At 38.7% G+C, this 24,556-nt stretch overlaps 2 protein-coding genes across 6 annotated transcripts in view; both read right to left on the bottom strand.

The window, feature by feature from the left end:
* Window positions 1-8,712, bottom strand: part of dpysl3 (dihydropyrimidinase like 3) — a 40,063-nt gene extending 31,351 nt beyond the window's left edge. The window contains exons 1-2 of one of the 3 annotated variants that reach the window (XM_042430767.1): window positions 8,555-8,712; window positions 7,854-8,207 (exon numbers count right to left, since the gene is read on the bottom strand). In XM_042430767.1, coding sequence (XP_042286701.1) covers window positions 7,854-8,198 — 345 coding nt within the window. In that variant the 5' untranslated portion in view covers window positions 8,199-8,207; window positions 8,555-8,712. Of the gene's footprint in view, window positions 1-248; window positions 457-7,853; window positions 8,270-8,554 lie in introns of those variants that run through there. The other 2 variants (XM_042430768.1, XM_042430769.1) reach the window with 2 other exon arrangements.
* A 5,109-nt stretch (window positions 8,713-13,821) lies between these two features.
* jakmip2 (janus kinase and microtubule interacting protein 2) overlaps window positions 13,822-24,556 on the bottom strand; it is a 28,625-nt gene continuing 17,890 nt past the window's right edge. For 2 of the 3 annotated variants that reach the window (XM_042430763.1, XM_042430764.1), the window contains exons 12-23: window positions 23,488-23,571; window positions 23,119-23,181; window positions 22,927-23,025; window positions 20,960-21,061; window positions 20,548-20,601; window positions 20,394-20,459; window positions 20,217-20,285; window positions 19,377-19,454; window positions 18,977-19,027; window positions 18,424-18,576; window positions 18,208-18,273; window positions 13,822-16,171 (exon numbers count right to left, since the gene is read on the bottom strand). In XM_042430763.1, coding sequence (XP_042286697.1) covers window positions 15,965-16,171; window positions 18,208-18,273; window positions 18,424-18,576; window positions 18,977-19,027; window positions 19,377-19,454; window positions 20,217-20,285; window positions 20,394-20,459; window positions 20,548-20,601; window positions 20,960-21,061; window positions 22,927-23,025; window positions 23,119-23,181; window positions 23,488-23,571 — 1,092 coding nt within the window. In that variant the 3' untranslated portion in view covers window positions 13,822-15,964. Of the gene's footprint in view, window positions 16,172-17,820; window positions 17,898-18,207; window positions 18,274-18,423; window positions 18,577-18,976; window positions 19,028-19,376; window positions 19,455-20,216; window positions 20,286-20,393; window positions 20,460-20,547; window positions 20,602-20,959; window positions 21,062-22,926; window positions 23,026-23,118; window positions 23,182-23,487; window positions 23,572-24,556 lie in introns of all 3 variants that reach the window. The other variant, XM_042430766.1, reaches the window with a different exon arrangement.

Genomic DNA, 24,556 nt, shown 5'->3' with positions numbered 1-24,556 from the left:
TAAGAAAACGCCTTATCTCCCTGTCTGACTGTCACTGTGTCATGCTATTTCATCGTGCGTATTTTTTCCAGCGGCTTCCTGCAGGATGAAGTCTGAAAATAGACATAAGAATTATAATCCCTACTGGTGCTCGTTGAGGATCCACAGCCGAGTCAGCGCAAAAAAAACACTAATAAAGCAGTGATTTCGCAAAAGCAGGCATCAAGAGTTCCCACATCCAATGAAGCGTAAATAACTCTTTTACTCACTGTGATCTTTGGGATATTCTTTTTTCCTTGATAAGACATTTTTCGTTCGATTCCACCTTTAAATCACGATTTAAGAAACGGTATTCCCTCTTTACTGGATGCTGCAGCGGCCCTCGCCTGGATGGGAGCTTCAGGGAATGGTCGCCCCTCTGTCAGTGCGATGTATAGTGCCTCGCAGACTGTTATAGGAGCGTCAATGGTCCAGTCACCCGACCGGCCCCTCCCTCAATAGGCTCAATTGGAAAGAAACAGTGTCGCAATCTTTCCACCGGAGGGCGCAGTGGAGCAGCTGGGGAGCAGACTGCAGCCCCCCAGTTATCATCCAGTTGTCTGCATTACTGAGCTGTCAGACATTTTTTCTTGCACATAAACAACATATATCAGATGTACAGTCGTCATTGTTGACCTCAGATCAGATTGTATTGCCTCATATATATAACAAATTACTCTAAACTAGCTGTCTTAAAATTCACCTGTCTGTAGTTTATTCTATTACAGAGTATCACAAAGTCACATAGGAGATTAATTGGTGAAAGTAGAGGGCCAGCAATGACTGACTGATTGATATATTTATTGAAAGAGAAGATATAACACTCCCTTTAATCCCTACAGGATGGAAATCACCATCATTAAACTCATTATTGTCATTATTATTATTACAATTAGGTACTGACATGTATTCAGAGGAGATGGAATTCACTCTGCTAAAATCCTAATTCTCAGGTACATACTGAATGAATAGACTTTGAACATTTTGCCTAATTATAAAATTAACTAACTGGCAAACTAGTGTGAAGTTGTAAAGTTTAATTTTCAAAAACACTGTAATACACAATGAAACACCAAAGTAGGCCTATGGGTTACATTTTCTATAATCATGTGATTTGCAAGTGTCTTCAACATTTCAAGTGTTGAATGAAAAAATAAGTAATTTCAGCCATTTTAAACCCCTTCAAATGGCTTATTTTCTAAGTGCAAGTAAATCTAACTAGATAAAATGTACATACATGTGATCCTGGATAAATTCAGGATCAAATATTTGGTTTAAATTAAAACATTATGTCGAAACATTACATCCAAGTGTAAATCTTTACTAATGATTACCTACAGATTTGATATTTTGTTTTTCTGAGCACAGAGGAGGGGGGCAAAATGGAGTAGCAGCTGTCACAGAGCCTGTCCACCACATTACACACCCCACATGTCTACTCATCCCACACACACACACACATACACACACATGCAGAGAGACCCTCTCCCTCTCTCTGCATGTCCCCACCCAGCCATGTGTCTCTATTGTTCGGACCTAAAGTGGATCCCCCTCCACTCCACTAGTCGTTTTCCTCCACCACTCCCTCCTCAGCACTAATGCACCCATAATGAGGCTTTGAGAATGACATGCATGTGAGAGCAGGCACGTGACTGAGGGTGTGCCTGTTTATGTGCGTCTATACTACTATTATAAACTGTAAAATTGTACTTTCATTCGGTACATATTTTTCATAGTTTTCAAGGAAGATATTGATTTATCGCATGCAAGATGTGAAGTGTAATGTTTAAAGGTTTTATGACAAAATGGTGGTACCCTATCTCTCTTATTAGTTTAGTTTTAGAATATTTGTAAGTTACTGTATATTTAACAAAAAAAATAATTGTGATTAATATAATTTGAGGAATATCTCATCATGCAATATGTAGATTTTGTTTAGATCTTTTAAGCCCCATAAAACAAAAAGAAATGTAGTATTTTGCTTGGTGTTTTAATCTGCAGTCATAAATTGTATATATCAGGAGGGCACACACTTTAATGATTCATATTTTGGGTATAAATTAGTAACTACTGATTGTTTTTCTCCTGCTTTTGGCATCTAGAGGACACAGCGTCTGCATGCTGACATGTCCTTTCATGGCAGTGAGGCAGGAAGGCATTACCTCAGCATTCCCCGGCCTTAGAGAATGCATCAACAACACACTTCAAGATTGCAGGCCTGCAACCTCTGCAGTCCACATTAACCAGCCGACACTGACAGACAAACCAGGGGAAGACAGATCAAGGATGCAGAAAGGACTCTGTCACGCCATCAAAGCTGCACCAGCAGACTTGGCACCTTGGTGGTCCCCAAATGACAAAGAGGGGTAACTGCAAAAATATGTACTTAAGGGATTTAATTCAATTTCTTTGGGTGAAAAATGGAACACACACACCTGACACAAGAACTGGAGAGCACTTTGGTAAAGTTGGGTGACTTGCAAGAGACAGATTTGAAAAAGAATGGTAAAAATCAAAGCCGCAGAGGCCGAGATATCCTGTCTTTTAGCACCAAAAACACTGGATCTACCATATCCCATAATGCAAGTCTTTGGACAGCCCATGTTTGGCAGTCTCCAAGACCGAGCTGAGAATGTTTTTCTCAGCTCATATATATTTATTTATTTGACATTATATATTTAGCTTTTTATTTTATCAGAATAAATAGATATACAACTGATTTCATGTGCTGAGTAGTACTAACCACAACAAGTAAACTGACCTTTATGTGTACAGTTGGTGAAATACCCCTTTAATTTCCAGGCATTGGTGCTTTTTTTTCTCTTTGAGTGTCATTCTATGAATCTGGATTGTATAAAAAAAACAATTTACATATACTTGTGGCCTACATGCATACACTTCACATAGATGTGCGCATATGGACAAGAGTAAATGTGATGATGTATATGTGGGCATATAATGTATGTGTGGGTAAGTGTATAAAGTGCTTCTCCCAGTCTGACTGCCACCCTGCAGGATAACAAAGAGGGTGGTCCTTCCCAAACCAGCTCCCCTGGACATCTGGTTAACCACTCCCCATTCTTCACTCCACTACAGCATCTGATTGCACTAATTATCATCAGACAGGAGAGAACCAATCAAACCTATAGTTATGATCAATATTGTTTTTATTACTACAACATCAACACAACCTGAAGGGTTGAGGGCATCTCAGTGCAAAAATACCATGTTTTTCTTATTGAATATTGTGATTATTTTACCATAATCATGATAATGAAAGGACTATAACAATGATTTTAACTTTTACATTTATCATCTGCTTGCATAAGAAGGTTCATGTTAGGCTACACTAGCATCCGCAATGTACTAGACAATGTCGGAAGAGTAAGTATGTTCTGTCTGTGCTGTCAGTCTGATTTCTTCAAACAGCTTACAAACAAAGCAAACACATACACACACATACGCGCACACACATACGCGCGCGCACACACACACACACACACACACACACACACATACACACACACACACACACACACACACACACAGCCTACTCCCTTGATTTCTGCTGAATCATCTGGTCATTCAGGAGGTGCAGTGTTGCAGTTCAGTCTCAGGCCAAAAGGGGGAAAACTGGCTGTCTGCTGTACTGAAGATGCCCACATTGTCCACATATGTACATGCTTAGAGGAAACACTTTATTGTATACAACACTGTGATGGTAAAAGTATTACAATTAACATTTAGAATTCAGAAGAGATAAGTTAAATATATTATTGGAATGATGTGTACTGTATGGATTCAAATACAGATAGGTTAGTTAGTGCGTGCAGCAGTCAGACTGTGAATCAATAACAGCACAGGGATTACTGAGGTGTTAGTGATAAGGACAAAAAAAACCCCAAAAAACAAAACAGCACTTTATGGTTTCAGTCAGTCCAGTCCAGTAGCATTATTCTGACATCAGGTCTGTCACCCTTCTGCTGCTGCTGAGTCTCCAATGAATTAATGATGGGAGACAAGGGAGAAAGACAATTTGCCCCCCCAGCAGGAACAGACAGTCTTAGGTTTTAGCCATGTGAGTGGACTTAGATCACGCAATATTTCGAAAAAAAATAAATCTGCAGTGCGGAACTTTTATTTATAAATGAACGTCCATTACATTCAAGCCCGTGCCAAACAAGGTCACACAATGCTGATTAAACCTATCACCAGCAGATAACTCTGTCTGTATTTCACAGTATAGAGAGTTTTTAAAACTCATGTCTGGCACAACATTCCCACAATGGCTGTTTGGCCATTAATTGTGCGGCTCTTCTAGACTTTCAAAATGTTATAGGACTAAATGGATCAAATTCTGATGGTGAAACGAGTCATTTCACAGAGGTTGTATGAAACTCCAAAAAGTTTATCCACTGTTTTACAGCCGCAGCAGTAGGTTATGGCCACTGGCCATCTGACGTTCTGGGACAAATCCCGGTGGGCCAGTGGGCTGTCAAAAAATATGTTTTTGGGCCGGTGGACCATCGAAACATATCCGTTTTTACTGGCCCTCTCTGTGTGCTTGTTTTTAGGGGTGCACACGAGTTTAGACAAGAATTTAATAAAGTATATGACTTCCCTCACCTCACACAAATATATGACTTCTGTCAGTTGGAGACAGTAGATTTTGCTGCCAAAATCATAAAAGCTCATATCCATGGCAGTGCTGAGCAGGTTTCTCAAGAGTAGTACAAAGTAAGTGTTGCTTTCCAAAGACGATGTTGTTGTTTCCTAATAAAATCCTAATAAAAGTGATCCAACAATCCAATTTTGATGATTACCCCATTAAATATATGACCCTAGTTACTAGACAGTGTAGTATCCTCTAAAAGAGAACAATCCATTTTGTAACGTTCTAAACTTGACTACAGCAACACAATCACTGATGCTGCTGAATCCAAACCAGAGTTGACGTCAGGTTGATGAAGTTTTATGCCTTTAAGTAGGCAATTAAATTTTATTGGATTCTATTTGACTGTAATCTATGACATATTGTATTACATCATATCATTAAATAATGTTTAACCCCTTCCTGCTACTCATAAAAATCAATTTGCTCCATTCCTGCATTGTGTGAGTATGTCTGTGCATGCAAATACATCATCAGCCCTGAAATGGTTAACTAGTAATCATCCTCCCTTTGTCTAATGGCTTCTTTCTTCTCTGAGCCAAAATTGTGTCTGTGTGTGTGTGTGTCTGTGTGTGTGTGTGTGTGTGTCTGTGTGTGTGTGTGTGTGTGTGTGTGTGTGTGTGTGTGTGTGTGTGTGTGTGTGTGTGTGTGTGTGTGATCCAGAGAGAGGGAGGGATATGAATCATCGTTTTTGTTGCCCAGAGAGTGATCTCAGTCTGGCATTACAAGAACCAAGTTTTACTGCTGAAAAAAAAGAGTCATTTAACAGTGGATGTAGCAAATAATAATAATAATAATAATCATATTACTGATAAAGAAAAAACATGGGAACATGGAGCAGGTTATAATTCAGATTAAAACACAATAATACAATACAGTCTACACTACAATTTTGCAGCAGGTATGTGAGAAACTTAAAGTTCTTTGTACTCAGACATAAGGTAGGTACCATAAACATTTTAGTTAGTGTGCCTTATTGGTAAGACATGGAAATAGTATCTTCCTTGCATATTATTCTTCCTGTTCCATATACCTTTTTTCCAAAAAATCAAAATCACTCTTGATTTTATTTATAAAAGACTGAAAAACATGTATTTTCCAGGAATAAGGAAATAGAATTCAGGATAAATCATAAAGTTTTTGCCTTTGTCATTGCTGTTCTAATGTCAGCATTTGGTTGTTGGAAGATGACATAGACTAAACATGTGTTTCATTTTGCTCTGTTTCCATGGTGCAGAAACTTTCAAACCCATTCTCTCTGTTTCTCTCTGTCTAAATGGTGCCACATGTTGCTCTTTGAGGACACCTATGACAACAAAGCTTTCCTGATGTTTGCTGTGCACATTGAGAATAATGAAAAAAGGTTTGGGAGGAATGCTCAAACCCTTACTTTTATGAAGTCATAAGTGTAATAAAGTTTTGCTGGAGTTTTGACCCCTTCAAACTTCTTCCCTTCTCCATGCACCTTGGAAGAAGGTGAAGTTGTGCCAGAAACCCCTACTCTCAAAGTCTTGAACAGGTCACTACACTTTAATGGACCACAATGAACTTTGTTGGTTTAGATAATGGGCCTCTGTTACTACTAAAACTAGTGTTGCTTCCACTGTTTGCACTATAAGTAGCACACCCTAGCAACCATGCTGTTCCCTCTGTACAGCCACAACCACTATAACAATGAGCTCATGCACAATGGTAACTAGGTAGCAACCATACAAAATCTCTAGAAACTATCAAAAACACTCACTCAGTACACCATAGAAACCACTACACAACCACTCAGTAATGCGCAAATCCAGAGCACTCTATCAACCACCTAGTACTTCCATAGCAACCACTCAGAGCACCCTAGCAACCACCCTGAATATGGTAGCAACCTCTTATTCATCCATCAAGCTGAGTCTTCTACAAACTTTTATGCCATTAAAACTAAGTGTGCTATACTAGGAAACAAGAAAAAGAGGAGTTCTGCAACAGAAGAGCACATATAGACGTTTACTTTTTGGTGTAAATATACTGCAGTTTTTTTTTCTGAGTTGCATTTGATGTGTATTCCATGTCTAATCTGTGTGGTTTAAGATAATATCACTAACCTTGTCATACTATTATAATACCTCTCAGTACTTTCTGTCTAATATACAGTATATCACTGACTTGTATTTTGGCTTGTTTTGATGAACTATACACAAAAATAGCAGATCAATGTGTTACTAAATGTGTGGGCATGGTCTGTGGTTTCATTTAATCAGGAGTCAGGTCTTCAGTTGCCCAGACCTGAAGCAATGAAAGAACTTTTCATTTGTCCAGTCTTGAGACATGCCCTGTGGCCATGTTTGCTTGTGCCTTTTTTCAAATTTTATTGTCTTGACACATTGTCTTGTTTTCCTGCAGTATTCCTCAAAGGTTTAAGAATTATACTAGCCAAACAAATGTTCGTAAATGTTTGCTGTGTATGGTAAGTCCGCCTCATTTCCCCGGCTTTTTTAACAGGTACTCTGTTGGTGTATTTTCTCCACATATGCTTTTAAGACTAATTTTATTTGTTGCAAAATCAAATTTGCCAATAAAATCCTAACTCCATTCATGGCTACTCATTATTTGCTTTGGGGTTCTATGACTGCACAATATACTGAATATATGTTAAGTTAAAGTATCTATTCTGCAATGCTTTTAAATTCTCTCTGCAATTTCTTTAGTTGATTTCTTCCAGTTATTTTATATAGGAATGTAACAGAATGACGCATAAAATCAGCAATTTAGAGTCTCATCCACATTTTCAGCTCCCAAATGCACTTGGCATAAATCCAGCCTCTCTGAGCTTTGAATGGGTAGATGAAGGGCAGCTTTTAAATTTTATTCAGGTGTGGCCCACAGCTTGACAGCACCATTGTCAATGTGGGCATTCAGGAGTCAGTTGACTGTACTCATTGTTTACAATTTCAAAAGGTTATAAGCCTGTATAGTTTGCCTCTACATCTCACAAAGCTTATTTCATGATCAAATATTGTTGTCTTACAATAATAATTGAATATTTAGCCCCTTCAAAAAACAAAGTGGATACAAGAAGTAAAAAAAAGGTGAAAGTAGTGACACACATCGTGGGAAACACTCCTGTCATTCACACATGCTGCAGCTCACATTGTCAGTCACACAAAAGTTACCTTACCTTCACGTCTCCCATGTTTTGCAACACTTCTTTACCGCCGCTGGCTCTGATCTCCAGCTGAGGTGAGTCTAAACCTCTTTTCTCTCCGGAGCAGCTCTTGTTGTCATACGCCGGGTTCCTCGCATCAAAACCGGTCTCCCGTTTGGCTGTCCTCGGGGTGCGGGAGCCCCTCTGCCCGACGCTCAGGGCATCAAAGTCTATGGTTTTACTTTCAAATGCGCCCTCCACGTTGCAAAACAAGCCGCCGTATTTCTGCCTGGGCACCTGGTCGGCTGTGCCGGGTCGGGCGAGATAAACCGGCAAGTCGTCTTCTGCCATGTCCCAGTTTCCCCTGCGCTCTGCCATGGTGGAGCCCTGCAAGAGTGACCGAGGAAGAAGTGAAACTAGTGCTGAAGTGGTGTGTGCCTGTTTGTGTGTGTGTGTGAGTGTGTGGCACTGTGGGGCTGCCAGAGCAGACAGGCAGGCAAGAGTTCAGTTAAAGCCAGAGGTGGCACTGTAGTGGTGCCTGATACACGGCCAGGTAGCATATAATTTACACACAGATCATGAGTGCTTGAGTTTGTGGTTTTAATTAGTCATTGAAAACAAAAATGCACTGCAGTAGAGGGATCAATGAACCCGTAAATTTCATTTGGAAATATTTGGTTAAAGGGTACCAGTCTCTATTTATGTAAACTTACATATTTTCGCTGTTTACCTACCTTTACTCTCTGAAGCAGAATTTTTAAATGAGCTAAGAGTCAAAATAGGTATATTGACACTTGAAGATGTCGATATTCAGCAGTTTCAGTAGTCGGCGCACTAATATTTTGGCCACAGGTGTGCTTTCAGCAGGAGGCAGGAGCTGTCCACTCTGTCGCTGTCCTTTCAGCACCACTTAAGACACTTGATAATGTATGTACACCTGCGCTCTCCATTCATACCCCTTGGCTAGGCTGAAACATTCGGACTCAAAGTATAGTCTAAAGCTGATGTTGCCTCAAGTGCCTGTCTGCTTTGCCTTCAACCGTCGACACCCCGGGGTGATTACTTGCGCCAGCACAAATGAGACAGGATCGTGTCAGCAGCAAAGCAGCTTTCAGGCAGCAGGTCCTCAAACTGAGAGAATGCTGAGTCGAGATGGCAGGAATGCAATTATGTAACGTCCACATATATCAGCTTGTTTCAAAAGTTAAAGTAGGGGTCAGGTCAAAATCGGTTTTGTAGGCCTTGTCCTCTTCTTTTTTCCTCCAAAAAGTTACTATACTAACTTTTCAGACAGCACTGACAAAACTAAAAGCAAGGGAAGAAATGTGGCATGGCACTTAATTTCACCCCTGTTTAAATCAACCAGAATATCCACAAATGAGTCTCAAAATTCAGAATTAAATTCTTATTCATCGCCTGTTTTATCCACTATTGATATTCATTAAAAGTGGAAAGAATAATGACAGTTCAGTCCTGTAACAGTACTGGTACTGGCACTGGTACTGTGTAAGGATGGCTTTGATATCACTGTGAGGTGAAAGGCTTCATCAACTGGATTAGAAATAACACGCCTGCCTCAAAAATCCCATTGAAGTGCTAAGCATATGAGAAAGAAAGAGGAAGAGCATACAGAGACTGAGACAGAGCCCCCAAGGTCAGTTACACTGTAGGCTACAGTGAAATCAAACAGGGCACATGTTCAGGTCTCATCTGACAGGTTGTCATCACTGAAATGACACCTTGGCTGGTTGTCAAGCCACTTCATGGGGGCACTGCACTCATGTCAGCTTCCAGTGTTTTCCTACAGTGCACACTCTTGCGGAAGTTTTGCAACCAAACTTAAATTTGTAAATGACTGAGCCTGATGATGAAGATTTAAAAATATATTTATAAGCCTGCAGAATAGAAAATGTAACTAGCAACATGCAGCATTTGAACATCCCTTTTAAACTGCAAATACATACAATATATGCAAGCGTGATGGATTTGTAATGCTAGAAATAAATGTAGTATTGTGCAGATTATAAAACTGAAAATCAGACAGTTGTATCTAACCATACATGTGTTTTTTTCTTTAACAACAGCTGACATCACCTATATTTGCAGAACCTTTTTCACTGGCACTTGGAGAAAGCCATAAGTTAACATGTATGGGAGGGGGAAAGAATGGTCAAGCACTATATTCTAAAAAGATGGTTTAGTGGAGATTTTTTCAGGGGACTGAAGCTAAGTAAAATATGATAAGTAGCTCTATTTCCACACATTCCTGGCTGAATACCACTGTCGCAGTTCCTGTGGCTCTGTTGGCATGGAGCACAGCAACTTGTCAGGCCAGCAGAAATTTCCCCTCACATGAATGTGATTAAAGCATCAAGGTTTGTGGAGATGCCAGGAGCCAACTAATATTTCTTGCTTCAGTAATTCTATGGTGGCTTACTCCGAGTGTCTCTGTCTGTCCTGCCCTATTTTCTGTCTCTCCAGTATGTTACTTCTTTAGACTGTAAATAATGCTGAGAGAAGGGGGACAAAACTAAATAAAACTGACAGCATTCTTTAGATTTTCAGCCATGCAATGGCTTTGTGTTTTGGCTGACCACACGTTTACATGCTGACACCAACCGGTTCTGATGACCTGAAAAGAATTAAATATTATGTAAGCAAACAAGGACAGTGCTCAAAGGCGGAGATGTTTGTCTTAAACTGTACCCTGTTTTACTGTGGTCGAGACAGAGCAGACTGACTGGGAGGCAGTGTAGCCATCAGCTCACACTGTCTGGCTTGCAATGTCAGTAATGTCAGGATAGCTTCAAACCAAAATAACAAAACAAGTTGTTTATTCCATTTGGGTGCAGCACTATTTTTCCATGCTTCAGTGTCAAAGTGAAAACCCTCTGATGACATAAATTTTTATTTAAATCGATAATATTTTCCAACAAATACACCACACAGTAACATAAAACTTGGCATTTCAGTTTTTGAATAACGTACTCAATTCAGTGATAAGCACAAATCCCAGCCTGGCACTTGGTCAAGAAGATGACTAACAGGATATTGCTCTGACGTAATGAGGTTTTTAAAGCAATGACAACAGCAATACTGGAACAAAGCAGGAGACTATCCTCCATCTTAGTATTAAAATGGATGTAAGGTAGGCCAGCTAGTAAAATGTATGTCCCCCTTAAAACAATAGCTCTCACGTTGCCACTGGCTTACTGTAATTGCATGTTCATTCAGGCATGATGGAGGGATGTTTGGTTGGTAGGACAGAGTTTGGCAAATTCATGCCCAGTGGTCTTCATGGATTTGGCACAAAAGGCCTTACAGCAAATGAGGCACTTTAAAGAAGTGGGTAAGTGGGCCACCGTTCCACAGGCAAGTCAATAGGAGTTAATTCAAACAGCAAACTATAACCACATGAGGTCTGACAATTGGGTTCTGCATTGGCTCACCTTGATTCAAGAAACTAAATACATAAAAAACTGCAACATGACAGGTTTGATTGTGACGATGTTTGTTGTGAGATGTTTTCTCTCTACACTGCCGCCTGTCAAAAAGGCTTAATACCACAAAAAATGTAATTTTATTGTATATTTCTAGAATTTGCCAACTACAAACTCCCTTCATTACAGCAACATGGCGCAACAGAGCGGTAGCCCACAGTCACCAGCAGCAGTCGACTTTTTGGCAACATGCACAGGATGATCAGCAGAAAAAAAAAAGACAAAGGTTTATGTGTAAGACCTACATTTGGATACTTATGTGAATGCCCATCTGCCTGATGTAGCTACATAAACAAGGAATGACAAACTGAGGACAAAGCTACAATGCTAACACACCTCAGCTTTGCACTATACCTCACAATGCCCTATGCAATGCACTTTCTTACTAGTCATAGATTTAATTCTTAATAAGTCATTGAATCAGTTTTGCTCTTTTAAAAGGACTTGAACACTGTGCATTGCAATTTGGCAATTTTGTAAATTCCTTGAATCCTTTGCTGACTAGTTGTCAAAGTGAATCTTCACTTTCACTAGAGATGAAAACCAACAAATCAATTACCAGTCTCTGTTTAATAGGAGTATGAGCCATGAAGTCAGTGTTGCTAAGCAGCTGAACACAGCAGACTGGGCAGCTGCATCCGCCTGAGCTGGTTTGCCTGCTGACCAGCTGCTGCTGAAATAAGGTTAAAGAGCCTAAGAGGATGTACTGTCAGGCATTTCAATCTTGTATCTCTTAGAGGGGGCTTCAAGTCATCCAGAATGGCCCATAATTAAAATATGGGCTTTCAACCGTCCACTCTTTTCTGAGTTCAAATAGTTTTTTGCTGGAAAAGCCTCACCAGTACATTTTCTGCAGAGTAAGCTGTTTCTGTTTCCACACAAGAAATACTGTATGTCATCAAGGATTATGTGTTCAGGAATCAAGAAATATGCAGAATTAACTGTAGATTGTCGAGAAAGAAAAAATAACATATACTAACTCCTTTCATGCAGCTTTTGTTCCATTTAAAACTTTATTTCCCCTATAAATGATCAGTTTTAGAAGGCAGTGCACTAACCTTTGACAGTGACCTCTATGTAAGTGGTGAGAGGAGGACAGATAAGAGTGCGTTTATGACAGACATCCTTTGGCAGAGCTGGTCTAAAATGAAGCAAAACCTGGCTTGAACTCCTGTTCTTGTCTGGCTTGGCAGGGACAGTCACAACTAAAGTGAAAAGACAGACTGTTATCCTGGACTGACTCTGTTCTGTGTTCTTTACAGCTGGTAAAAAAAAAAAAAACTGTGGGAAAGCCCAGTGTTTAACAAGCTTATGAGACAACTGTAACTTTCATTGCTTCAGTGCAGAGAAGTTTTATAGTATCATTCTGGTAATATACTACAAGTCTTAAAACTGGTTCATAACACCAAGCAAATTTATGAAAAACTGTTAAATATCACAGATAAATAATGTCTTTTGCAATAAACATACTGTATGTGGTTCTTGAAGAATATTATTGACCTGTAACAGCACAGGGTGTACACTAGCTACCCCTGATATATTTGTCCATTGATTATGGAGTGAAACATGTGCAGAGCAACACCAGCCACAGCTCAAAGCCTATTTCCCTCTCTGTGACATGAACAGCAAGCAGAGCAATAAGTTAACATGCTCGATTAGAACTGCATCAGGCAGGACAACTCATGACAGCTGCTGACTGAAGTCAGCATTAAACTAGATACACAGAGAAAAAAGCCAGATTAAATAACAGTGGTGAATGAATGAAAGATCATTCTTGACCTTGAAAACAGTGGTAGACAAAATAATCTCACCACAATGTCCATTTAGTAGCTATCCTGCATATTTTAATTGTATCACATGATCTTCTTCAGCAGCACTGTAAATCAACTGAAAGCTCCAGGAAAATGAATATGTTGTCAACTGTCAAAGAAACCATAAGAATGATGGAAACAGCAGCTGACAAAACAAATCCATTTCTCTGAGCGCTTTATATTGACTAAGAGCTCCAGAACAACTACTAAACGGATTGTGTGGTGAGTTGTTTGTCAAAACAAAAAGATAACAAATAGGACTCAAGTAATAAGTATAAACGAAATTTCTTCATATTGTATCTTACTAATTTTAAACAAAATGTTTTAAAGTCAGTCAAAATGGATATTTTGAAATATAATTCTCTAAAATATAATTCTTTAAAGAGTAAATTGTACATGTGACAAAGAAAGATATCAGAAAAAAATCTCTGAAAATGTCTTGTGGCAGCCATTACTCTTTAACTTTGAATGCAGAGAAGACTCAAATTTATTGAATTTGGAATTATGGAATTGAAAACTGTGTGAACTTACTGTGGAGTTGGGATGTAGAAAGGAGTGGGAGGTTTGGAAGAAAATTAACATTGAAGAAACTATCAGACGCTTTAAAATGCTCACCTTCAACATAAAAACCCCTTATCAAAAGATGTGAAAAGAAGACAATTTATCCTTCAAGGTCAAAGGCCATGAAATTTTTATTTTTTACAGCATTACTCGTTTTTCTGTTTATTTAATAATCTAGACGAAAGTAGGAGGGGTTAAATTCTCGTTGGAAGACAGACGGGGGTAAAGATAAAAAAAAAGATCCTCTGTGAAATAAAAACAAAAAAAATATACATTACATTACATGATAATATCAACCGCCTGAAAAAATAATTGTTAAAAAGGAACATACAAGCGAAAAAAGGGGGAAAGTGCATTTAAGGCAACTGCTAGTTAGCTGAGTTTGCACAAAAATAGTCTCAGTCATTCCCCTCGGTAAGTTAAAGTGAATGAAGTGGGTCGTAGTTACTGTTGGCTATGTAATGTGACGCTGGAGAGAGGCTAGACCTGTGAATGGAGCCAGAGGGATGGTCTGATGGCAGATACATTAGCTCAGGTACACAGGGAACAAGCACGGTCAGCTAGTAAATATTGCAGGGACTGGGCAGAGTTAGCTTGACAGGAGAGACGTAGAGTAGGTGTAGTGTTCCATTAACTTTCTCCTGTTTCATTTGGTGGAAGTAATAGCCTAAATAGTGTTTAGTAAAAGAGGGCCGTTAGTATCAAAGAAGTTTTGGTTAGTACAAAAGAAGGGTAGAGAGAGAACCTACAGTATTCTTGAGAGAGAAATGGGGGAAGTTGTTTTTTTTCTGTCTTTTCAGTCATATGAATTTAGCTTTTGCCCATTTTTTGTGTGATAAGAAATTACTGATGACATAACTGTTAGATCTGAATTGAAACCAACCAGATATTTTGCAAGGTAGTCTGAAAATATTTACAGTCTTGTTAAAAGTTCATGTAACTTTAAAGGGTGAGTAGTCGAAACTTGTTCAGGTGAAACCAGCACCCCCTGCTGGTCAACCAGAGCAATACATTTTCAACAGAAAGAATAAGGAACATACTGTAGGTGATAAGGAGGGCAGACAGAGGAAGGGGAGGCAAATATTCTGTTATTCAACATTCATATTCCAATGATTTTTCAGTTATAATTTCCAAGGAAATAAAGTTCATCTTTGCAGCTGTCACTACAATATATCAGAGCAATTTATACCCCATTTGAGTCATCCATAAACTGCCAAGTACATCAACTGTTCGAGCTGCTTCAGAGAGTTAAAAGAAAATGGCAACTATTCACAGAAATATAAGGGGGAGACTACATGAAATAATTCAGACACATGTACATATCAACAAATGTGTATATATTACAGTACAGAATTAGGATGTTTTCTCAGTGGAAATCTTGGGACACAGTATCTGAGTGGTGGGAGCTGTAAAAAAGAAACAAAGGAAGAAAAAAAAAACAAGAAAACCAGAGAGTAAAGCTCTTACAGTCTGCTGGCTTTTGAGAAAAATTAAGAAGCGGTTTGAAAATCCGTAGGTTTTTCTGTGGAGATCCAGACTGAGTGGAGCTGGATCAGAGAGCTTCATTTCACACTTGATCTTTTCTTCTTCTTTTTATCTCTCTTCACTCAAGTCTGTTATCAGTGTCCAGTGAAGTTGCGTCCTGTATCCCCCCTTCAGCTATAGTGTCTGTACACACTAGTCTCTGCAGTGTAGTTCAGGTCTTTTTTCCAGGAAAGTCCTAGCAGTCTGTGTAAGCACCATTCTGGGAACAGCGAGGGCAGGCCAGCCTGTAAGACACCATGTCCTGAGTGTTCCTTATTATAATCTGACCTGAGACCAGTCTGTTCAAATGGCCTCCGCTCTCATGGGTCCTGAGTTGGCTCGCTTCTATTCACCGAGAGGTTGCATTCGCAAAGAACGTCCTTTCAGGTTTGGAAAGGAAAGAAGAGAAAAAGAAGAGAAGCTGTGGTCTGGCGGTTTGTTTGCCTCTTTGTCTATGTGTTTTTCTGTCTGTTTATATTCCCACTGTGGCTAAATGGTGGTGAATGACATATTATTACCCTGCATGGCAGAGAGAACATTTCCCAGGCTTTGGTTTGGATTTGTCAAAGCATCTGTGTATGCATGCGTGTCGGTAAACTGTATGTAAGTACATACTGTATAGGTGTGTGTGTCTGCGTCTATTGTGAGCGTCTTTCTAATTGTGTGTCGTTGTTGCAGCTGTTTGGAGAGACGTTTAATGTCCAACACCGCTCTAAAAAATATCATCCTGGGCAGCATCCTGAGAACCCTACCCCCATTTAAAAAAACACAAAAACAAAAAGAATAAGATCTGAAGTGTGAACGTCCATGACCAACAAACGACACGTCCATCTATACTGACAGCAGTCACTGATGTTATGACATTTGCAGCCACTGCTATGCACATTGTTCCACACTTGTCCAGAAAATAAATAACACTGCAGTCACAAACAAGATCTCCAAGCTGACACACCACCTGAGAGAGAAACACAGAGAGACAGGAGTCATAGAGAATTAGAACAAAATTCGACATGCACTGAACATTTTGTTATATCTTTTTTATATCTTAATCTTAAGATATCATCTTTTTTATCTTTATGTTTGTATTTAGCAGTGTTTCAGCAAGTCTATCATTACAGTGCATTCCCCCTAAATTTTGACGTGACCTAATCCTTTTTTATTTCTCTTTTTTGTTGCTTATGTGTAATCCCCACAGAGAATTATCACCCAACTCTGCACTTCCTCTCAGATTTGTGGGGTATTTCAGGGTCTTGTCGCTTTGGTTTTACAGCCAAGATCTTTACTGTCTGAGTTCAACTCTCTGATCGACGTCACTTTCTGCCGAGGCAGGCAGCTGTTTTCAGTGGGAAAAAGCTCTGCACGCTACTTACTCTACACCAAACAGCAGCTAAAGAGCCAGATATTAGGAGTTGGTGGAGAGTTAAAAGGAGAGTGAATACTGGACTTGCATTCTCCAGGGGCCAGAAATATGACATCAAATAAATGGCAATGTTGCTCTGTGCCTCCTGCTAACATTTTAGCCATAACAACTTTATTAGGTGATAATATGTCAATGTTGTTTTTGCAGCTTGTTGTGCTGCCCCCAAGTTGCTAAAAAATCTAAAATCTATCAATGCAGGTTTAAAGGTCATTGCTGATATAACACCTAAGTTGTAACAACATTTTAATTTTCCTGCAAGACTGTTTACTGTTTTCATAATTTAAAAAACAGAGACACATAGAAACATGGGTTATGAGCTCAGAGGTGACAACAAACAACATATACAAGAAGGGGAAGAGGTGGTGATGTTGATGGCACTGTTTGCTTCCTGAGATATCGGCTACTGTACCTGGAAACCTTTCAATAAGTACAAATGATATGCTTATGTGATATTGAAGAAAATGTTGAAGGATGATTAAGTAGAAAGATTTTGAGAGTGTAAAGAGAAAGAAGGAATGACAGTTGAATATTTCTAAGTGAAGGCAAGGTGAAGCCAGTAAATGTGTAGGAGAGAGGGTGAGCAGACCAGGGTCAAATAACTGTTGCTTCTAGAAAGGACTGAGCCCCCTTGTGGTCAAAAGGTAGAGAAACATCTCAAAATGTCACCATTGTACAGTTGAGGGTCTGTAGTTTCCTTTCTGAATCCAGTAGGGATTAATGTCAAGTGAGCATTAAGTACAGTAGTATTTGGACATACAGTATATTTTGTGTATTAACCATAAAGACGAATTGCAGAGTTTCTTTTTCATTTTATATCAATGCAGCTTCTACAGTTCAATTACAACAGTTTATTTTCTATCTGTTCTTATTTGTTTTCATTTAACGGGTATGATGAATGAAATTACATTACTTTAAAATGATTAAAAAATCTAAACTTTTATTTTAAAGGCCAGAAACCCTTATCAGATAGTATTAATGTTACTAGAGAAATGCATCTTGACTGAGCGCTTGTCAAGGCCAATCCAGGCTATGTTCCCAGAGTATTCCCAGTTTTTACTTTGGCTGCTGCACTACGCCAAAACACTTAGTGTGCAGTTTCTGTTTTACTAGGAACATATTTGACCGAGGTCGACAAGAGAGAGGGTGCTGGTTTGAGCGTTCTACTCAAAGCCCGCAGGACTCACCTCTGCTACGGGACACGCCAAAGACTTCAAGGCCAAAGGATAAAGGCGAGAGAAAAGAACAAGAACAGAAACAAAAACTGGAGAGAAAGAAAGACATGAAGAAGGGACAAAGAAAGTGAGAGAATTAGAGGAACACTTGACATACAGCGTGTTAGTAACAGCAGAAACACACAGGTTCACCGTACAAGGAAACACATACAGTATCAATAATGAAACCATACGGAATATTACTTATGTGTTCATAGGCTTTCAGCTGAAAAAATCCTCTTAATTACAGCTGCCTGTCAGCAACAGCCTTAAAGTCTTATAAACTTGGTATCATTTCATCATGAGTTTCATGTAATTGACGGATGTGGTCACGACAGAAAGACATTAAACATGGCCTACCTTCTCCTCCAGGTCTTTAATTTGCCTCCTCTGGATTTCTGTCTTGTCTTCAAGGTCTCGAATTCTCTGCAAACATTCAGAGAGAAAATGGTGATTAGGACAAATGCCATTTACTTTTGAAAGAGAGGGGTTAAATCTCCAGCCAACAGAGGTTTCTCACATGCAAACCTATTTTCACACAAAGTTCTATTATCAGATTCACAAACATGGACGGACCTGGTGCGCCTGGTGCAGCAGTTCCATCCTCTCCTGGAGGATCTGGCAGTCGTACTCTCGACTCTTCCTCAGCATCTGCCTCCTCAGCTTCTCCACTGCCGTCCGCAACTCGTCCTTCTGAAGCTCATCTAGAGGCTCACCATACTTTATCACCTGCAGGAAGGAGACAGGCACCAGAGAGAGTAGATACCATGAAGGTTTTTTTTAAAACCCATGGTAATATTTCTTGTCTTATTGTTCTAATGCAAATTCTTTTTCTATCTGTAGAGCTTTCTTGGAATAAGATTCCTTGAAGCCTTCTAGAAATCTTCTGTTTCCTTGAGGCCTGTCTTTTCTTAATTCATGTTCATAATTTCAAAGACGCCACAGTCATAACATTTAATTTGCCAGAAATCATGTAAACAGGTCATTAAGACTCCGTGTAGATAGTGCAGATGTTTCAGATTAGTGGGATTTGCACGATCATGAGAATTCATTTTGAAAGCAAATTCATAATCATTTTTTTATGAATAATAATAATAATGATAATATTATGGCTGTAATATGTAAGAACCTTGTCCTGCTGCAGGGCGTTGTATAACGTTGCTTCCAACTCCTGGATTTGCTGTCGAGGGGAGAAAAGAGGAGTTGTTATTACTTTTAATGTCATACAAACACACACAGTACTACTGTACTATACTTATGAGGACTCTGTATTGACTTACCTTCATCCCCTGAAGGCTTAAACATAACCCTATCTATAACTACTACATACCTAAACCCAACTCTTAGCCTAATCTTGTCATGATTCTAACCACAACCCTAAAACCAAGTTTTAACCTGAAATTTAATGATAAACCTAGTGTGGACCCACATATTTGTCTCCAGATGGGAGATGACTCTCAACATTGTGATGGTGAACAGATTTTGGCTCCACAACTCAATGTATACATGGCAAACAAACACACACTTACCATGTAGGCCTGGTCCAGGGCTTGTTTTCTGTAGTCCAGCTCCTCTTCTAGATATCCTTTTTGTTTACAGAACATTTCCTGTACAGATTGTGTAGGGCAGGGTCCATGAGGAGGAAGAAAAAGGTTTTTTTAGCTACTCAGTTACAACATAATACTTAATTCAAACCAACATTTAAGCCCATGTGATTAAGCCTACAGTATAGATATGGATTTATTTAAATAATATAGATAATCCATGACCCTGTAAATGCACTATTAACTCCGATTTCAGCAACATTTTCTAAAAACTACAGTGGCAAGCTGTTTTAGGATATCATTTAGCCTTTTAAAAAAGTATATATTTGTGACCCATTTTAAAGTTTTATGTCTTCAGTAGGAATCAATGGGCTCAGGACAGAAAAGTTTGTGAGTTGGACTAACATGTTGTTGCTTAGTGCTTTTCATGGGATATCAAGAGAATATCGCCAACCTTATCCTTTAACCACCAAAGACAAAAATACTGAATGGAATGTTTTTTATTCTATTTTATTGTTCTTGTATTTAGAGAGATTAATTTATTATGATGATTCACTATTTAGGACTAAGTATTATACAGGTAATAACTATAAAAAGTGAGTTACCAACAAGGACCTTTTTGTTTTTGTTTGTGCAATGTGGCCTTTTTTATTACATCGTAAACTTAAAACTGGATGAAACACTCTATGGTAGTGTGCCTGATTTCCAGCATAATCTGTAGCTCTTTTGTCCTATCACATAATGTCTCCCCTGACCTAAGCTAACATTTACCGTTTCACAACCTTTAAAACATGTTTTTTCCTGTGAAAGACTGATGTCACTCACCATCTCTATTTCAAGATCCATCATCTTCTGATGAAGAGCTGCCTCCGTCCCTTCAATCTGTTGAATCCACTAGAGGGCAACAAACAGCAAAACATGAATCTGTGCAGCACAAACAAGTCTGTATGTCAGTTGATATGACTGTTATCCAAGGAACCATGATGTAGTCTCCAAACTTACCTTTTCTGCTAGTGACAAAACAGTGCTAGCCTGAATAATGGCCACTTGCTCCTCATTCCTTAAGTTCTATACAAAAGGAAAAAAAAATACTTTCATGAATAATGTTCCTGTATTAAGCATCATATGTTGATATGTTGAATTACACATGAGTTACCCCGTTGTCTCCCAGGATATCTAGAAGTTTGATGAGATCTGGTATGCACACATCCTGTCAAGAAAACAGAATAAAAACCTGTCAGGAGCGTCACATAAACCATTTACCTTCTGCTTTTACTTTTAATCAAGACTCTTTTCCACTTATTACATGTTATGAGTTTACAATCTTGTGATTGGAACTCCACATGCAGTCATCTCATACGAAGACGACAGGTGGTGTTATTCTTTTAAGAGTGATATAAAGATAAAGGTCGTTAAAATGAAAAACGTGTAAAAGGGATATAGAAACATGCAACATCTCAATTTATGGCACATGTACTGCACTGTACTGGGATACCTGGCCAGAAAAGATACTTTATGAGTAAATTTTTAATAAAATGATAAAACAGAGACTTTATTCTTCTGCATACCTTGACACCCTCCTTCATACAGTAAATCTGCAGTGCACTGACTCCCTCAGAGAAGGGATGTATCCTCAGGTGGTTGAATGGAGGAGACTTCCTCTCACGCTCCTACAACAACAGATATACACATTTCATTATGCCAAAAACATGTGTAACTGTCCATTTTGCTTCTGTATTCAAATCAAACCTGGATGAAACTGTACTTTCACTTTTACTGGCTTGTTTTAGACTGTTATCTGCAGAAAAATTACTTTTTTTTTTTTTTTTTATCAAACTGCATAAATGAATATTTACATTCAGAGCCACGCAAGATTTTTCATGACATTCTTATAGGTTACCAAAATAACTACTTTAGCACCGATGAAATGAAATGAAATATCAACCTGAGATTCTCTTTTTCTGACATTAACCTCATTTAGCTCTTGCTGTATTGACCCTTCTGCTCTTTTTCAACAACCACTAACTGCTGATAATCCTTCACATTACTGCTGTCAAACTAGTCCCAAAATTCTCTGATTCAGTCCATCATTGTTTCCACTGATGTCACTTCTTTATTTTTTTCATTGATGATGATTTAGTGTCAGTCATTGGTGCTCTTTGCTTTGTTTAGCCACGAAAATGCCAACCACTATTCTAGACAAATGGCATCACCAAGTACAGATACCACCCTGGTTACAGCCTTTTACCACTGAGGTCAGACACTGAATTTTTCTTTTCCCCAAGCAGCCTGAAGAGTACTGAATGAGGATAATTATACCTCTGTACAATTGCACAGACTCTTTTTTAACAGTATTTGCACAAATACATGTACCTTGATCTGTGTCCACTTTAAAAAACCTCAAGCTTGTATGCAACAGAAAACATTTCACTACTGTCATTTAGGGAATGTATTTGATTTCTATGTGAGAAATAAAAACCTTGAACCTAAAAGCTTTTAATTTAAATTAAGGTTAAATCACTGTAATGTTTTAAAAGTACACCTTAGTATTTTGATGAGTACATCGACAGTAAAGTGATGCCTTCTCCTTTGTACTCACTAGGTGGCAGCTTTGGCCCTCACAAGCATGTGTTAGTATCTGCACTGCAGCACAGCCAGAACACAAAGACCACTGTCAGCTAGTTATCATCATGACTGACAGGCTAGTGGGCTGCCTGTCTTTACAGCTGAGTGGATGACTTGACAGGCAAGATTAACATAGAAATCTGTCCTTTAGTGATTCATCAGTTAGCACACTGAGTTTAGTTTAGTTCCTCTGACCTTCATTTGAAGTGGAAATTGATTTATTAAAACAGCAAAACAAGTGCCACACTGTATAGTTTTTTAAATCTCAATAGTCTTTACGTCTTCCAACTTTATGTCATGGCTCAGCATCTGTACCTTTACAAAAATATATTATTTCTGAGAGACTGATCTCCAGGAAACCAGACTATGAGATCACTGTAGCCAGGGAATAGCTCTGTCAAAACTGCAAAAACAGCTGTTTTTTTCCGTCAAAAAGTGGCCAAGATCTGATTTGCAACGGAATATCAAATCTTGGCTTAATTTATTTTATACTGTACTTTGTTATTACATAACAGACATAAATAATAGCATGAAAAACAATTTGGATGGCAATAAACACCGGTAAAATGTGAGACTTCCCTTTAATCATCAAGGGGTTATTTCTGTGATGGATATGCGGACAGGAGCTTTTGGAAAGACTAACATTGGTTTTGTAACCTAACAGAGTCCCTGTAAAATGATGTCAGGATGTGTTCTCAGCATACTAAAATGTTTTTCTGGATTTCAGTAAAACACCAATAAAATGGTTCACACTGTTGGACCAGTAACCCGGCTAGTAAAATGATATTTGATCTTACAGCCTGATCAGTTTGCCTCACAAGACACATTTATTAGATTACAAACATTTTGGAAGAGCTTTGGACTCATCTCACAGGAACATTTGTCAAGCTTGTGTATCTTTGTGCCTCACCTCTAACTCCAGTATCCTGAACTCTAACAGCTCATTCTGGTCTTTGGAGTCTTGGAGTTCTTGCTGCAGCCGACTGCACTCTGAGTCCATCTTTTCCACCTGGACATCAGAAAGAATTAATAAGAAGATAGGAAGAAGTACTTGATCACAAATTTATTCAGATACCTTGGATGAAAGTTTTAAAAGCGCAACCTTCTCTAATAGCTCCTGATTCCTTCGTAAGAAGAGTTGCTTCTCCTCCACCCATTTGGAGTCCTGATGGAGAAAAGAGGCAGTTGATGCTTTAAATCACAGCTATTTTAACAAAGACAAAATATAATTTGCTTTATCTTGTCTCAAGAGATATCCCCTGTTAAGATCCTAAGATGTAGATAGAGTTAAGTTATTGGTTCAAGAATTAAGATATTCACTGGATATCTTTTAATTTATTTTTTGTTGTATTTTTGTGTGTAATCGATAGGCTTCTTAAAATGAAAAACAGCATATACAGCATATTTCATGTCCATCCACACCCATGCATACATGCATGTGGCTTCATTTATGTGTGTGCGTATGTCCTACCTGTCCCTTCAGGGTCAGTTCCTTCTCCAAGTCCTCTATTTTGGCCTTATACCTGAGAATGTCTGCTTGGAGCTGCTCCTGCGCCTGAAACATAGCAAAACAGCGATTCAGTCATTTTTGATCTGTCACTGTGTCACGAAAGCACGTCAGCTTCATTCTTTTGTCACTGTAACACTGGTGCAACTGCTGTGCACCATCAAAAGTGGTGTCAGTACTCTCAGCCCAATACACAATATAGTTATGTCCAAAAGTCAAAAGAAAAAAAACCCCTGAAGCCTTAAATGAAGCTTTGTGTCCTTGTAAAACATGGTCCATTACCTGGCCTACATTACGTATTTGCATTTGGGCTGCAAATATCCCTGTTACTGAACCGCTTCTTTCTTTCTCTATGTCACATTAGAATTAAATATTCACACCTAGAAAGAAAACCGCTTAAAATATTTTATAAATGAGCAAATTATCAAGGAAATAGTTGTAATTCATCTCTGAGCAGGAAAACTGAAGAACCACAACTGGCTTCATCTGAATGTGGCTTTGTAAGAGTCACAAGTGTGCAGCTGGGGGAGTTGCCAATAGTTTCTCTCAGGAAAGGGTTCTTGAAGCATGTCAGCTCATTACAAGTGGTCCAGTACTCAAAAGATGTTAAGGACCACTACACTAGAGGGCAACCTACTGTATTGAAATCCAAGCTGGCTTTTGTTTTTTGTCTATTGCTTACTCTTTAATGTTATACTGAGCAGTACAGATGAAACATGGTCCTGAAATGACCAGTCTTATATAATAAAGCTGTTTTCAAAATCATGTGTTAGGATATAATTTCAATCTAGAGATAATCAAATTATGTGTAACTCAATTCCCACAACCATTTGACACGAAGTCTCAAATGTCTGTACAATGACCCTACTTCAACCTACCTCAGACATAACTAATGAGGGAAATTACAGGACTTTTTGGATGTTTGTTTTCACTGGATGGTGATCAAAACGCCTTATTGACAAGGGTATTTTATTTATTATTATTTATATTTATTTAAACCCAAAATGAAAGTGATTTTCTCACTGTGTATATG

The sequence above is a fragment of the Thunnus maccoyii genome, chromosome 13, assembly GCF_910596095.1.
Source record: "Thunnus maccoyii chromosome 13, fThuMac1.1, whole genome shotgun sequence".
Taxonomy (NCBI): domain Eukaryota; kingdom Metazoa; phylum Chordata; class Actinopteri; order Scombriformes; family Scombridae; genus Thunnus; species Thunnus maccoyii.
Note: the sequence above shows the minus strand (reverse complement) of the source record. Positions and strands in the feature narration are given on the sequence as shown.